Source organism: Chelonoidis abingdonii, chromosome 26 (genome assembly GCF_003597395.2).
Source record: "Chelonoidis abingdonii isolate Lonesome George chromosome 26, CheloAbing_2.0, whole genome shotgun sequence".
In the NCBI taxonomy this organism is placed as follows: domain Eukaryota; kingdom Metazoa; phylum Chordata; order Testudines; family Testudinidae; genus Chelonoidis; species Chelonoidis abingdonii.
This window is the reverse complement of record NC_133794.1, coordinates 3,674,800-3,691,813: the sequence shown is the minus strand read 5'-3', so window position 1 is coordinate 3,691,813 and position 17,014 is coordinate 3,674,800. Positions and strand designations below refer to the sequence as shown.

At 48.1% G+C, this 17,014-nt stretch overlaps 1 protein-coding gene across 11 annotated transcripts in view; it reads left to right on the top strand.

Moving 5' to 3' along the window:
- The window catches only part of NFIX (nuclear factor I X), a 180,208-nt gene that overhangs the window by 894 nt on the left and 162,300 nt on the right, over positions 1–17,014 (top strand). For 2 of the 11 annotated variants that reach the window (XM_032789981.2, XM_032789998.2), the window contains exon 1: positions 107–491. The exons of 1 other annotated variant lie outside the window; for it this stretch is intronic. In XM_032789981.2, coding sequence (XP_032645872.1) covers positions 462–491 — 30 coding nt within the window. In that variant the 5' untranslated portion in view covers positions 107–461. Of the gene's footprint in view, positions 1–102; positions 492–1,263; positions 1,354–17,014 lie in introns of those variants that run through there. 8 more of the 11 variants (XM_032790058.2, XM_075061165.1, XM_032790051.2 and 5 more) reach the window with 7 other exon arrangements.

Sequence of the window (17,014 nt, the reverse complement as noted above, 5' to 3'; positions counted from 1 at the left end):
CCCCCGGTCCCTCTCCTCCCTCCCCCCGCCGCTGCACCGCTCGAGCTGGAAGGGTTGCAAAACCGAGCGGCACAGAAGGTGGCATTTCTCCAGGCTGTGCAGGCCAATCTCCTTCCAACTTGAGCGAGACGTTAGAGTAAAAAAGGATCCAGCCGAGGAGGAAGGAGCGAGAGCCCGAGACGCGCCGGTCGCGATTTTCTTCCCAGCGCCTGGCGAATCCCCCCTCCCCCCAATTTGTTTTTCCTCTGTTTTTTTTTTTTTCCCCCCTTCCCGGGAACCGCGCGAGGCTCGCTCGCTCCTCTCGCCTTGGCCGAGGCGTCTCCTGCTTCCGCTGCAAGAAGTCGAAGGGTTTGTGGAAACTCGAGAGCAGTTTTTTCCCCCCGTCTGGCTGGTTTGGGGGCTTTTTTTTGCTTTGTTTTGGTTTGTTTTGTTTCTTAGAGAGAGGGGAAAATGGGTTTCTGATGTTTGGCCAGTTTCCCTGCACCATAATGGTACGTGCCATGAGAATCAATAATTTCCTCTTATTAATACTTTCCCTTCCAAAGCAGCAAACAAGAGCGCTTTGTATTCTGCACCTCGAACCTCTGCCTGGGCATTTTGCTGCTGCTTGTACTTTACAAACTCCAGGGAGGGAAGGGGGGTGGGTTAGCGATGGTGTCTTGACGGTGAGTGTGAGTTACAAAACCGAGATGGGGGTGATGGGCACAGCCAGACCCTTGCCCAAGGGACAGGGGGTTGGGAGGAGAATCCAGCCAGAGAGAAATGGCCAACCTACTGTCAAGGATTTTGCTTTGCAACTTTGGGAGTTTCCAGCTCCTGGTTTTAAAAATGCAACCAGTTGAGTCCCCTTGTCCCCTTAAGATGAATTTGCTTTAAAAAAAATGTCACCACACAAGAACTATTCTGAAACAACATCAAAATACCGCCCCCCCTTAAAAAACCAACCACCACCATGGTCAGGTCAAATCTGGATAGGTGTTTCAGTAGACAGAATAATGTAATATGGTAACAGTAAATGTCTTACTTGTCTTGAATGAGCCGCGTGGCTGGCGATGAGAGTGTGGAAAGATCATTTATGAGATTACAGGACATTGTGTGTGTGTGTGTGTCACGGGAACGTACGGCAGTTGCTTGTGCTTCATAACAAACAAAAGTGCTAATATGTTTCCAAGCCGCTTTCTAAAGGGCAGCTTGACACCCCCAAAACACAAAGCTGTGGGGTGAAGAGATCAAATGCTTGTAGAGGCTATGCAGAGAAGGAGAGAATTGGCTGAAAAGAGAATTGTACTAAATTGACCCTACCCTGTCCTGACTTGGGAGTCAACAGGACACCGCTGATTTTCTAGGGCATTGGTGAGTGTATGTATGTGGTGTATTTTCTTCAGCGGGCATCGTGCTCTAGTGAGTCTGATTTTTCAGCAAGTGAGAGCCCTTTTCGGGGATAAACGCAGTGGCCTGGTCAGTTGAAATAAGACAGAGGTTGTATTTAAAGCCTGTACTAAAGAGTTATCAAGTAATAGCCGCCCCCCCTTCTTTTGAATGAGAAAATCTCTCTTACCAGTGAGAAAACCTCTAATTAACAGTATTTGCAGCTCTTGGGAAAGGGTTTGAATTTCATTTTTAGCACTATTTAAAAAAATTAATTTTCCTTTTTTGGGTGTGCTAAGGCCACACACACCCTTGTGAAAATAAAGAAACGAAGAGAACACAATTAAGCAATATTTTTATACAGGGGTGAGTGAGAGAAAGTCCAGAGCACTTGGTATAAAGCCAAGTTTTATTCCAGTGTGTGGATCTATTTTTTTATTTCTTCCCAATGAGATAAAAAGCAAATGAAATTTAGGGAGGACACACACAAAAAAAAAGGGGGGTGGAAAAAATAACCACCCACAATTTATTTACCTCTTGATTTGCTTTATTAGTATTTTGGGCTGATGGAATGTGGACGATCAGCGAAGAGGGTCTGGCTGTGTGTGGATGGAAGAAAGTAACCGATTGCTGTAGGAAAATCCACCCAGTATGCGAATTCCGAAAGAAAATCGGCTCACACACCTGAAAAGCAGTGGCCAGAAATCCACGTTCCTTTTGCCAGGGGAATATTTTAGCCAGAACTGGAACAAAGCCTTTATTTATTGCAATGACAGGGGCAGAATTTCTTATTTGTGAAGGGTCACTGCCACGTCGCCAGTTCCTTTTCTGAACTGTAGATTGCAAAAAAAGCCTTTTGCCCCATGTGCTGTGGGCTTGGAGAGAGGTTACACCTCATAAGCGACTATGGGGCATTTTGGGGAAGGCAGCAGGAAAAGTCGCCTTGGTCTGTTTTATGGCAAATTAGTGCCGCAGCGGTACTTAAAAAAAAAAACAACACAATTGGATTGCAACAGTTTTAATCCATGTCTTCCCGCTCATCGGTGCAACCCTGTTTTGTTTGTTTATTTGATTGCTAGGCAGTGAGGAGGGGAAGAAATTGATAACGGCTTTCCTGCCTGTCTCGCGGAGGAGAAAAAAAAGTGGGGTTGGGGGGGATTTGAAAATACCGACAGCTGAATTCAATCTTGGCTTTGCTGTGTTTAAAACAGTGAACTTCCTTCTCCGTTGAATTGAAGATTGAGCAGAGATATTGTCCGTACAGCTTGGCTGAGGAAGCAGAGTTTACTGCAGTGTATCTATAGTATTAGTTGGATTTATATGTATTACAGTCGCTCCAAAGGTGCCATCTGAGGTTGGTTCCCTTTTGTGCTAGGGACTGTACAGAGGACTAGGGACAGTTTACAAGAGAAAATTCCTTCTTCCTGTAAGGATGTGTGCATGTGCTTAATGTGACGCGCTTGTCCTGAGCAGAGAGTTAATGCTCATGTGTTGGACAGGATCAGGGCCTAATGAACAAAACAGACAAAGCATGGTTCAGAAGAATGGAAACTGAGGCCCAGAGAAATTCAGTGATTTGCCCAGGGTCACCCAGGAACTGTGAATTCAATCAGAAGGTCCTGTGTTCCAGTGATTTATCCTGTAATCTATAAATATAGATAGATAAAGCAAACCAAAAGCTACCTCGTTTGAGACACTGAGTTTTGGCATATTAATTTCATTTCATATGGCAGATAGAGAACAAATTTAAAAAAAGCAAATACAGAGTAAGCAGATGCACCTCTTTTTCTTATATCTTGATAAACCTATGGATGATGTTTTGCAAAGCTGCTTTCTTTCGTAGCTACGTGAATTTTAGCTCATACTGAGAAAGGAGGCCAGGGTGGCGGGGAATGCCTTGATGCAGCTGAAGGAAAACAGTTGCAGGTGTGTGAAATAATTCATATCCATTCAGATATCTCTCCTTTGGCAAACAATTAAAAAGAATTTTTTTTTGTGGTCCATCTTGCAATAAAGCCCAGCACATTGTTGGGGGAGGGGGAGCGCATGGAGAGGTGTGTGTTAATTTGAACATAATCCATTGATATTAACGAACAAATGCACTGAGCTCTCATAAACTTTTTACAGATTGCATTGGTGGAATAGGACTGGCTGTTTGGAAATCTTTGCTTAAAGGGAAGATCTGCGCTAGAGGGATTGTTGGCTAATTGGCAGGAAGCTGAGATGTTGGTCACAGTAACAAAGTTTCTGAAAAGTCACCAAGAAGAACATTTTCAAAAGTGCCTGAATGACTTAAGAGGCTAAATCCTACTGGCTTTCAGTGAGCTTTAGGCTACCGAGGGCCAGATTTTCAAAGGTATTCTGGTGCATAGAGACACAGACAGGCAGCTACACAAACTTGAAGTCAGTGGGAGTCTCAGTATTTGGGAGGGTCTGGGGCTAGTTGCTTATCTGCATTGGGAGGTGCCTAAATACATTTAGAATCTGGCCCTTCGCAACAAAAGTTACATTGGAAGCCAACAGCATTGAGGGTTCTAAGAGCAAGCAGAGAGCCCCAGCATGGCCGCAGTGACTTGGGCTTGCAGGGTTTGGATCGGGGGAAGGATAAAAATGGCAGTGGAGACGTTGTTTGGGCTCTGGGACCCCGCAAGTGGGGAGGGTCTCAGAGCCGGGACTCCAGGCCAAGCCCAAACATCTACATGGCAATTTTTAGCCTTGCAGCCCGAGTCAATTGACCCGGGCTCTGAGATTTGGTGCCACAGGTTTTTATTAGAGTGTAGATGTACTCCTAGGTGCTTTTGAACATCTTACACCAGATGGCTTGAGGCCCAGATGAAATCACAAGGTCAGATTCTCCTCTCTCTTCATGCGGGATGGTTAGGGTGACCAGATGGCCCGATTTTATAGGGACAGTCCTGATATTTGGGGCTTTTTCTTATATAGGCTCCTATTCCCCCCCATCTCTGTCCCAATTTTTCACACTTGCTGTCTGGTCTCCCTAGGGGTGGCCCCACAGCAGACAGTGGGGCTTGGTCGATAACCTGAGAGGGTGAGGTTTGGGCTTTGTTTTTTTTGGGAGGGGTTTGGGGGCTGTTGCTTTGTGGTGGCCTCTCTCCGTGCAGCCGTGGTCACAAGCTGCTGTAGCCAGAGGTGGATTGGGGGCTCAAGGGCCTGGTTGCTGTTGATTGTCATGTTGCTGTTCCCCTTGGTTCTGATGAATCTTGTATGGGTTAATCCTGTGACTGTGCGCTTGGCCCGCATGTTACGGTTTGCACCAGGCTCTTGGGGAGATCGGTACAAACATGAGAGCATTGGGTTGTGTCAAGTGACAGATGACTATTAGAAACCGGGGCCCAGATCCAACACATTATTTAGGCTCCTAATGTCCCCTGAAAGCAATCAGAGGAAATCAGTAGAATTTAGGAGCCTAAATACCTTGGTGAATCTGGGTGTGGGCTGCTAGAAGTGAAACTCTCATTTTACAGCAATGACACCATCGTGGTTCACTAAGGCAGTAAAGAACTATGCCTTGTTGGTCTATTAAACGCCCAATGCTGTACCTGTTACTGGTGTAAAAGCCTTTGCTGAGTCCCCTTTCACCATGCTGATGTTTCTCAGGGGAGTGAAGTTTGCAAGCTGAATTAACGAAAGGGGCCAATCCTGCAGTCCTCACTTGGGCAAAGCTCCCGCCGACATACCTGACGCAAGCATCTCGGGCCAGTAACTAGCCTGCTGCTCGTAGTGTCCTGTCTCAAGTGCTAAGCAGAACTGGCTTACGGCAGCGCTGAATGCGGCAAAACTCGGTTTAGAGCAGAGACTGGGCTGGGAAGAGCTGCCAAAATTGACTGCGGATTCAGGCTGCTTGCGTGTTCAGATCCCGGGGCCTGTGCTGCAGTGAGTTACCCAGTGAGATGTAAAATTAACCACAGCCTGCTCCCTCCTTGGGCATGATGGAGGACTTGTTTGCTGGGGGTAGAGCTGATCCGTGCAGGGGGGGAAAGGCAGCTCTGCGTCACCGCTTGGTGCTCGGAAGCCAAGATTTCTTATTTTAAAACTGGAACATCTGAATTCAACCAACGCTATTAAAAATAAGCTGAATATTCCGTTCAGATCTGGAGGGAGGGAGAGGTTTCTTAGAGATGAGGTGAGGGGGATAGAAGCAATTCCAAGGAGCCGAATCTAAACAGAGATGAGATTTTGCTCTCTGCAAAGTAACTTTTACTGCCTCCCGAACTCTTGCCTGGCTCTACCTTAGAAGCATATGCAACCCCGGTTTATTTTGACAGAAGTCTCTTTCTCTGAGCTGCCTGGATTCACACACACACAAAAAAGTGACACTCCTTCCCCCCCCGGCCCCCGCCTTTCCCCTGTTGGCAAGTGTTCGTGTGAATCTGACTGGAGCAAAGTTCAATAGGCTGCGTCAGTTGCAAAACAGTGTTGCCTCTAATGGAGGGGGGGTGGATTTTAAACATATTTGGCAAAAAAGAATGTATATGTCTATAATCCAAAAAAAGCTTGAAAACACCTAGAAATGTGGGTATGTGGGAGTTGTAAAATTCCAAATACCCTGCAATTTTATGTATTTTTTTAGCAAAAGGTGCCTTTTTAAAGGGGGGGAATAGGCACATTTGTATAACACAGCTGCAGCTTCTTAGATCATGGAACGTGTCAGACTAGATGATCAGAACAGCCTTCAAATCCATGGTGGGCATTAATGTCTCAAAGGTGAAAGATCTCAGCCTGGGGAGAACGACATTTAAGCTACATTTGTAAAATCCATATTTAAGGACTGAAACAAAACTTGTCTGATTTTTCCCTTCTCCCAAACAAGCTGGATGCTCAGCAGCTCGCACAGATTTCCGTGAGATTTGGGGGTGCTCAACCCTTCTGAGAAGCAGGTCCAGTTTGGGTCTTGAGCCTGGAAGTACTTACTCATGCATGCAAATTTACTCAAGCAAGAGCCCCTCCAGTGCAGAATATTGGCTGAATGGCTAATCATGCACAAGGGGGCTGAAAGCAGAGGAAGTGGGTCTGGGAGTAGGGCTCTTGCTTAGAAATTGTGAAAGGTGGGTTCAAATCCCTGCTCTGCTGTCAGCTTCCTGTGTGAGCTTGGCAAGTTGCTTAACTGCTTTGTGCCTCGGTTCCCCCATCTGTAACATGGGGATAATAGTCCTGCCCCACCCTCCAGGGAGGCTGGAGGATAAATACATTAAAGAGTGTGATACACTTTGATATCTACTGCTGAAAAGTTTCTCTAAGAGCCAGGACTTATTGTAGGGCGAACGAGGGATTGCAACCTGCAGCTGGGGTTGGGTTCTCTTGCTTTGAATGGTTTTTTAGCCTCAAAAATTCCAGATGTGTGGCTCAAGTTGTTAAGCCCAGATGGGAAGATTTGTCCTCTCAAATCTGGGGACGGTTCAGTCTAGGGCCTCATGCTCTGCTCATTAGAAAGGCAGGAACCATTTGCAGAAGGTGGCTTTGGCACACCTTTCACACCCAGCCAGGGCCCAAGGGGATTTTAAAATTGAGGCCAGGGTGGGGGGAAATCTGTCTGTGGATGGAGAATATTGGGATTTCGGATCTCAGCGTCTGGCAATGAAGGCTTCCATTGTGAGCGCTCGGCTGTGATTTTCGGTGGCCCCTTCCCTTCTGCCTGTTGTGAAATTATTTGGCTCCTGATCTCAGTTTTTAACACCAACGTTCGTGTTGCTGCTTCGTGGCTTTCGGTGCTCCCTGCGTGGACAGGGGAACAGGCTTGTATGTGTATGCGCCGCTCCAGCAAACTCCTAGCATTCCTTCCACATAAAGCGATCCCAGTCGACTTCCTGCACCTCCCGATCTTAGGCCTTTGATTAGCTTCTGTTCTGTTCTATTTCGTTTTTTATACCACGCTCATCGCCATCACTTGTATGGGCCAGCATTAGAAAGGCTAAGGCACCCTGCAACATCGGGGCTGCCATCGCACACCCCCAGCCTTCTCATCAACAGTTGGCCAAGTTATTTCCCCTTTTCTGGCTGGCCTGACATTTTCTCGATCCAGTCCTGCCCTTGGGAGGGAAAAACTGTTGTGAGGGATGCGGCCTTATCCTCTAATAATAAATTATCCCCAAGATTTCATTTGGAGAAGTCACATTTTGTTTTACTCCAGTAAATGGTGCAAAACACCTGCTTTTGTTTCTTCCCAGAGGTGGCTGCAGTTCAGTAGTTGTTGAAGATCTATATAATTTGTGTCACTTTTGCCAAACTCTTCGATTCAGGGGGAGGGGGGAATCGGAAAAAAGGAAAACATTTCCATTTTTCATCCTGCAACGGCTTTTCCTTTCAAAAGCGTCTTGAATTTTATTAAAAACACAATTCAAAATTGTTGTAAAGTGATTGAAATTGAAATTGAAATGAACCATTTGGATGATGTTGAAACAAAATGCTTTGTTTGACCTGAAATTAGATTTTTTTCCCCCTGTGTGTCTCGATTTGTTGAACATTTTAAAAAATGTTCATTTTCAGTCTGCCCCGAAACTTTCCCCTCCCGCACCCCGACTTTGCCAATGAACCGGCAAATATGTGGTTCACCCTGCTCTGTTGTAAATGTCAGTTGTTACAAACCTCCTCACAGAGTATCCAGAGACCTCCTGAACTAGATGCTGCCTTCGAAGGCCCTTCAGTCCAGCAGACAAAGACTTAGCCAGATGCAACGGCTGGAAGTTGAAGCGAGACACGGTCAGACTGGGAATGGGGGCAGATTTTTAACAGAGAGAGGAATCAACCATTGGCGCAATTGGCTAGTTACGCGCTGGATTCTCCATCGCTTTAAATGGGGATAAGACGTCTTTCTAAATGACAAGCTCTAATTTGGCCCGGATTTATGGCCTTGCTACAGCAGTTGGTGTGTGGGATCCTGTGACCCGCGCAAGGCAGGTGTCGGGGACAGAGGATCAGAGAGAAATGTCCCTTCTGGCTGTAAACATCCATAGACTAGATACAATTTCTCTGTGCTTGTGGGTGGTTGGTTGGTTTTTTCATTTTTTTTTAGCTACTTTTTAGAAGACAGAATTACAATATGTTACCCAAGCGAAAACTCATATTTAATTTTTTTCTCCCATGTTACTAAGTAACATTTCTTAAGTGATTGAAACCAGAACTAAAAAAAAACAAAACAAAAGTAATTTAGTCATTCTCAGGAGACCTGGGCTGGGTTCATTCAATCCCTCTCCATCCAGCTCTTGGCGCTCTCATTATCGTGGTATGTGTTGTATAAGTGGCAGCGTGATCCAATGAGTGTTATAATGGGAGTCAAGAGAGCTGACTTCTGTTCCTGGCGCTGCCACTGGCCTGCCGGGTGCCTCAGTTTCACCATCTGTAAAATGGGGGAGAAGGCTACTGCCCTTGTTTGTACAGCAGTGTGAGATCTGCTAATGAAAACTGCTGTAGAAAATCTGGGAGTGGTGATGGTTGCTGTTGTTATTTGATTCTTCTTCCCCATTTACCAGTGTAGCTGATTCTGGTGCTTTGACTGAAAAAAAATCTCTCACTTAAAATCCTTTGCTGGAAGCCCCATCTCCTGGCATCTTGAAATTTTGGTAGAATCTTGGCTTTCATTTACAAAAGTGAAATTAACATAAAATGAGAGAGTTTTTTTTTAAAAAACCCACCATCTCTAGCCCTAGTGATTGTGGAGAAAATCTTGAAAACATAACCCCAAAGGCTTAATAAAAATCAGAAGGCAAATGGTTATTCTTTTAAAACATTTCATGATTTTAAAACCCAGCTCCCAGTTTTTTAGGGCAGAGGCTGCCTCCAGATTTATGCAGTGTTTATTCTCCGTAGGGGGCAGCGTCTGGTCATTTTCACTCGCTTTCTGTCTCTAAATTTCTTTCCCTCTCTGATGCCAAAGAGTAAAATTGATCCCCAGCTCATGGTCTGTCCCCCAACTAACTCCCAATACAAGAACTGTTTTGAGGGCTTACAGAGCACCGGGACTCTAGGTAGCTCCCTGTAGATGGGTGAATTTCATCCCCAGTGAATGTTACAAGGTGGGGGGATGGGGGTGTTCAAAGGGGCTAAAGGACAGTTTTGATTAAGAAAAAAAAGTCTTAGTGGTTTTTTTAATTTAAATTTTAAAAGTTAAGTTCATTTTGGACCTATGCCATTTCTCAGTGCCCATGTAATAATTCTTATTAATATTAGATCAGGGCCTCCGTTGTGCCAGGCGAGCGCTGTACAGACACACAGTGAGAGACAGGCCCTGCCCCGGAGAGTTTTCTGTTACATTTGTTTACAATCAAGGCCTGATCCTGTGAATGACGAACAAACTGTGTGGCTGGTAGGATCCCTGACAAGACGAGGGCGAGGCAGCAGGCCAGAGAGATTGTGTGACCTTACGCATGGGGCACTGCACTGGGTGTCAGAACACCAGGGTTCTGTGCCTACCTCTGCTAGCAACCTTGGGCTAACCAATTTGCGCCTCAGTTTCCCCTTACAGGTATTGAATGTGAGCTGGGTAGGGACTGTCTCTTACTCAGTGTCTTTGCAGCTGAGGGTCTGATCCTACTATAAGAAGAAGAAGCCGGGTGAGCGTATTAGCAATTAGGAGGTGGAAAGCCAGGCAAAATTATTTGATCTAAACTTTTTTGGGGTGAAAAATATAGATTTGATGACCCTGTCCCAACATTTTGCTCATTTGTGTTGGTTTTGCAGCACTGTGTCCATTGGGGAAAAAAATTAAAACAAAAATCTCCCCCCCTCTAAATGTTTCAGATTTAAACAATTGTTTGGTTTCAAAATGGCCTTGTTTGATTTTTAAAAGTTCAGAGAGGCTCAAAATCGAAGCGAGGTGGTTAATTTCGAGTTTGACCCCAAATGAGTTTTTCTTCCACCCCAGATTTTTAGATTTTTTGGCAAATGTCGTTTTCGATTAAGTCCCAAATGAATTTCTCCCTCCAGATTTTCAGAACTGGGAGTGAACCAAGAAATCCTTTTGTTGCCCAGCTCCACCTATGGGTAGGGCTTCTAGCTGTGCTAAATGCCTGTTTCCCCATGGGAAATAAGGAGATTAATCATGGGGGGAGAGACATTTTGCGCCTGTCCCAGGGTGCGTGCCCTCAGAGCCAGCGGCAGCAGCCCCTGAATGAGCATGGTGAGGACGTCAGATTGAGTGGGAGCCTTTGATGTCGTTTATGATGAAGGCAGAGTGATTCTCTTGGGAATTTCAAGTCCAGGCAGTGAGACAGGTCTAGGGGCTAATTGGCACATGCAGGCTTCGAATGCACACGTACTTGGCTCCCTGGCCAGCAGTGGGTGTTGTAGCCGATCCCCACACCCAGGCTGTAAGATCTGGAGGGGAATGGGTCTAGTGTGTTAGAGTGGGGGTGGGGGAGGGCTCGGACTCCTAGGGTCTGCTTCCCCCTCCGTTGCTGCCATGCTGTGTGACCTCAGAGTGCCGGACAAGTCCACCTGCTCCCCGTTCTTCAATGTCTCCATGTTTAAAGAGGACAAGGATGCTGAATGAGTGAGGAGGGGTGTGCTGGAGGGGTTGATTGAACCCAGGGAAGAGTTTTTGAGCTGGGCAGAAGGAAGGTGTCTGCAAAGGGTAGGCTGCCTTCGGTGCAGACGGGATCCCCTGGGGGCAGACGGACTCCTTGATTTATTGTGTTCATTAGACCATGCTGATGGATTTATCCCGCGTATGTCAGGCCCGGGCAGGGCTGGATGGGCAGAGACTGGTGATAAAGTTGCCTCAGAGGAGCTCAGATACTGCAGGTGCCTGTGCTTGGCTCTCGATATTTTGGCTGGAGTGAGCGATGAGTTATCGATCTCCAGCTTTGGCTAGCTGGGGACAGGCTGTGCCCATATACCCGTGTGAGGGTGCCACCGTGGGCATGAGACCGCATTCAAATGTCGCTACGTGCCTCAGTTTCCCCACCTGTAAAAGGGGGAAATTCCCAGGGAAGGGGTAGGTTCCCCATCTCTTGATGCCTTCCAATCCAGCCTGGCTGCCTTTCTGGGAGACGCTTTAGTTCCTGGGCTCAGGACAGGAGGACCTGGCTGACATCAACTGTTCTCTGTTGGTCAGGCCAGGCTAGTGGATCTACTGCTATCTGCTGGCCTTGGTCTCCAGGAGAAGTGGGGAGAGCTGCCCTTCCTAGGCTGGCAGAGAGGGGTTCAAATTGTGGAGCTCTCCTTTGCGGTGTGACTAGAACCGGCCAGCTCAATCAAAATACCCCTTTCCCCCAATTCAGAGATTCTGCACCCCTCCAGCAAGACCCCTGCCACCCGCTGCAGTTTCACATCTCGGCCACCTGATGGGGTTCCCCCACTTCCCAGTCTGACGTGCCCCAAGGGCTTTGGGCAGTGTTGGGGCCCGGTACGGGTTTGTTCCTGACCGCATGGCCAGGGGTTTCCCGCTCTTTTATCTGAATGAGAAACACAATGTAAAAGATGGGGGCTCTTAGTGAAAGTTATGCAGCTGGGGTTAGTTTTGGGGGGGTGAGGGGGAGAGCTGTGGGGTGAGGGTCTGATCTGTGGGGATTGCTTTGGCTTTCCCATACACAGTCCCCTGTTTGTGTCCTACTCCACAGCTTGGCCAGGCTGCATCACAGCCCCCTCTGCTTTTCCACCCTCTCTGCACCCCAGCTCCCCCCACCCTGCACCCTCACAGCCCCCTGCTCCCCCACCTCCTCTCCCCCCAGCTGCACACGATCACTAGATCCCCCCCCCCACATATTTCGGTACTCAACTGAGCCTGGAACAGTCTATTTTTCGAAAGCACAGTCGGCGCCGAGTCGAGCGATGTCCCTCCCTAATCCCCGGAGCTCCCCCGTTACCCTCTCACTAGTAAAGATATTTTCTTATTAAGTGGGGGGGGAGGGAAAAAGTGGAGGGGCCTCCAATCTGTTCCATATGTTGGACAAGCCTCGTTTCAGATTTAATATTTTCCCGCTCCCAAAAACAATAAGGAGCCCGGGCCAAGTGCTATATTCTAAGAGGAAGTGTTGGCTCATGGCTGGAGTATGTGACATGCTTCAGGCACAGGGATTGTACATGTATGTGTAATAAATCCCATGTGCAGAGCACACAGCAGCTTTTCCTTCCCGCCACAGCTGGAATCCTGAGCGAGAAGGTGTTGTTCGAAATGCTCCCATGCTCGCCAGAGCTGGCTGGGGAGGGGAGATGGGGCCGGTAGATTTCAGATCTTTACTGACCTGGTCGCGGCTGGAATTCTGCTAGCGGGATCCTGTATAACAAGAGCAGCTTTGCGACGTTTTTCATCCCAAACTTCCATTTCCTGCGAGAAACAGCCTGTGGTTGGCAAATGAACCATTTGAGACCCGCAGAAGAGCTCGAGGTAGCTCGAAAGCTCGTCTCTCTCCCCTGCAGAAGTGGGTCCAGTAAAATATATTACCTCCCCCACCTCCTCTCTGATTTCCTGGGTCAACCCAGCTCCAGCACCCTTGCCTAGTTTCATTTTGGTCAATTTCTGAAGTTTTGATGGGTGGGGGAGCCATTTTTCCTCCTTTGCTCCCCTCCCCCAAAGTTTTCCATTTAAAAAGGCAGAGGAAAATCCAACAACCAGACCCCCAACAGTTTTGATTTTCTCCCCCCACTGGAAAATGTGGAATTTTTTCATGGGGCGGGGAGCGTCCTGATTTAAAAATCTGGAATCGTAAGAAAATATTGGCCAGCCAGCTCCGTTAATGACTCATCATGATCAAAATATTAGAGAGAGAAAAACTAACAATATTCAGTTATAACAAGGGAGGGGGATTATTCGCTCTTTTGTCCCGTCCAAGTAAATAATACTCTCAGTTTAAGAGCCCTGCAGTAGCAGATGTGGCATAAGAGCTTGGTCTCTCATAGAGATCAGGTTAAGCCCTGAAGCTTTAGCTCCCAGGCTGTCTGGCTTGGCGGATAGAGCACTGGGATCCCGGACACCTGGGTCCTATTCCCAGCTCTGGCACTGGTCTGCTGGGCGATCTCCTCAGTTGCTTCGGCCCAGCTCCTCCAAGGGGTTGAGGTGCGTAGTTCCCACTGGAGTTACCTTTCGGGAGCTGATCCCGTTCCATGGAAACAAATGAGCTTTGCCTTTTACTTCAACAGGAACAGGAGCAGGCTCCGGGAGAGACAGATGCCAGATGCTTGGAAGTCCCAGCTTAAAGCATCGTTATTATTGTGCTGGAATTGTGGTATTGCTCAGAGATCGGGCCCTCACCCGAACGACAACCCTTGCTGTGAACAGCTGCCACATTTATCTGGCTTGCTATATGGCCCCTATCACTGGGGCATTTGGCACCACCTGGTCTTTACTGTATTTATCCTCCCCCTCCTCTCCACCATGGGGCACAGCCCTGTTGTTATATCAGTTTTAGGGATGGGGAAACTGAGCCACACAGTGGGTAAATGACTTGTTGTGATGGTGCTGCCCATGGGAGCCAGCTGAGGTCACTCAATTAGGGTGAACTGCAGACAAAATGGGGCAGGCAAACCCCAAACGCTAGTGGATATTTCAATGCTTAGTTTACCAAGCCAGCACAAAGCAGCTTCTGTAGCACCTCACTGGTTACTCAGAAGTCCAAACAACACAGTTCCCTTAAAGTGCCCAGCCTCAGGCCTCTCAGGCCTCGTCTCAGAAACAACTGTCAAACAGATATGAAAGCCATGAAAACTAATCAATAATAAAAGAAAATGTAATCCCAAAGGATCAGCCACGTCCCCAGGTTCAATTATAACTTCCATCTCACCCAAAATACACGCTTATGGCCAATTCTTATTAACTAAGCTAAAATGTATTTAAAAAGAAAAGAGAGAGAGTTGGTTACAAGATCAACATACAGACAGACTTGATTTCAATTTTTGAGGTTCAGATACGTAGCAGAGATGAGCTTGTAGTTGCCAAAAGTGCTTTTAGAAATAGTCCAGAGGTTACAGTCCAATGTCCATATTCAGGGGGGCTCCAGTCAGTGACTGGGGATCTCAATCCTTGGGGCTTAAGGTTTCCCCCTCTTGAAACCCAAAGCGGATCTGAGATGCAGAAGGATCGTGTCCCAGGTTCTTACACATTTCCAGCAGCCTTTGGCCTGAGAAAACAATCGGCTGAACTCTCCTTCTCCCAAACATCCTGGCAATTAGCACAGGGTCATTTATCCATTAAACAGTTCAGATACAGGTTGCCACAACCTTCAAAGAGACACATAGACAATAATACTGTTTCACTCAAGTAACATCATAAAAGTTAATACTCCTTTTTTGATCTTTGAGTTAAAGCTATAGCAATAGACAAGGCTTGTTTGCTGATATCCCAAGCCCTGAGCAAACACCTCCCCTTCTATCTCTAGCAATGCCGACTTACATTTCAAAGCTCTGTTCATTTACAGATTTTCCTGACAAATCTCTAAAGCTGGGCCATGGCTCAGGTCAGTCTGTGAGTTGATTAACTCCTTCTGGCCCTGTCACCTTTCCGTGAGATATTATATCACACTCATAACATCGCACTCGCCCAAACTCAGGTGAGCAGTCTGTGTCGGAGCAGGAAACAGAACACTGGGCTCTCTAGTGCTAGGCGAGCACCCTAACCACTGCGTTGTGCGATTGTCGAGATCGGTCGCTTGTTCATTGATTCTGAGACCAGCAGAGATCAGCCTGTTCAGGGCGGGGCAAAATTTTGCAACCAAAACTTTCTCTCTGTTAAAATTGAAATGTCATTTTTTTCTCCAATTTTTGGATTTTCTGAAAATGCTGAGAAATGTTGTCAGGTTCGGCCACAAACTATTTTTTAAAACTAATTGTTCAGAATTGGCAACGAAGCGAAAAACCCACCATTTGCCCAGCTGGGTTTATCATTAGGCACCTTATGGCCGCAAATAGGAACCCGAGTCATGGACCGAGACCCTGTTGGGTGCGGCGCTGTGTGAACGTCTAGTCTGACAGGCCACTGGGCATCCCTGAAGTTATTGAGACAAATGGCACCAATAGGGTGTAACCAGTGCGCAGGGAAGGGGCAGCGGGGCCACTCCCAAGCACGCCTGATCATGCCACCCCTGAAAGCGTGAGACCAACGTAAAGATCACAAGCTCAGCTTTAAAAGAATCAGCACTTGTTTTTTTGGGTGTGGAGCCATTCAGAGGGATTGGGAAGGAGGCTCTCCTGCAGTCCCAGGGGCTGGAAACTGACTTTGGAAAACAACTGACGGCTGCAATCTCATGACTCCTGGAGCTGGGGCTTTAAGACAAATCAGTGTGGAGAGTGGGCAGCACGGAGTACTCGGTGAACGAGGTCTTTTGGCTCCTTTATCGTTTGATTGGTTGTCTGTGAACTGTCATTGGGCCAAAATGAATTCTAATATGAATGTGAGTGAGGATGTACCTTGGATCAACCTGCCACCAGCCTGGGCAGGCCAGGAGCCCCCAGGCTTCTTAAAACTTGACAGACTTTTTGCTAGTTAGGCAACATTTTCCATGTGCACATCGCTCAGCAAAGGTGACGGTGCGGCTGTCTATATAACCCCATGCCCCCCTGCCCGTCTGTCTGTCCAAGTGCTTCGATAGCTCCTAGCACCAGAGTACGTGAGTGTTGGCAAGTGGCAGAGAGCGCCAGCGGGGCTGTGTGTGATGGAATGGGAGTCGAGAGACCCTGGCTCCACCACAGACCTGCCTTGGGCAGGCCCAGGTGCCTCTCTGGGCCTCACTTTCCCACCTGTGACCTGGGGATAATGGACAATGCTCCTCACCTTCCTTTGTGAAGCACCTTGAGGGCTCTGGAAGGAGCCCTGTGTGGTGCCTGGGTCCCAGGGCTCTCATATGCATGTAGAGCTGCAGACAAAGAATAGGAGCGGCCCATGGCCGAGAGGATGAAGGGAGAAATACCCAGCTAATCCTGGCAAGTGACCTGCCCCCTACGCTGCAGAGGGAGGTGCCCCCCCTTAAGGTCCCTGCCAGTCTGACCTGGGGGGGAATTTCTTCCTTGCCCCATGTAGGGGGATCAGTTAGACTCTGAGCTTGGGGGCAAGAACCAGCCAGCCAAGCCCCTGAGAGAGAGGTTGTTCAGAGCCCTGGCCAGCCCTGATGCTTTGGGGTAAGGAGATAACCCCTCCCCTCAGAATACATGGGGGGGATCCCTTCCTGAGCCCTGCCCCCCATCCCAAGCACCTCTGCCATGTAACTGCCCTGCTGTCATAAATGGGATTAATAATTAATACGGAGTTAGTTGGGTCTTCTCTGCCTGTGCTGGGTGTTGGCCAATGTCAATTGGTGCTCCTTTCGGAGAGGCTAGCCTGGGTGTTTTCTGTTCAGCAAGGGCCCAGGGCTGGGCTAGCAGGGGGCTGTGGGTCAGGATTGAGGGGCACCGGTGGAGCTGTGTGTGTATGGGGAAGCCCAGGGCTGGGCTGGCAGGGGGCTGTGGGTCAGGACTGAGGGGCACCGGTGGAGCTGTGTGTGTATGGGGAAGCCCAGGGCTGGGCTGGCAGGGGGCTGTGGGTCAGGATTGAGGGGCACCGGTGGAGCTGTGTGTGTATGGGGAAGCCCAGGGCTGGGCTGGCAGGGGGCTGTGGGTCAGGACTGAGGGGCACCGGTGGAGCTGTGTGTGTATGGGGAAGCCCAGGGCTGGGCTGGCAGGGGGCTGTGGGTCAGGATTGAGGGGCACCGGTGGAGCTGTGTGT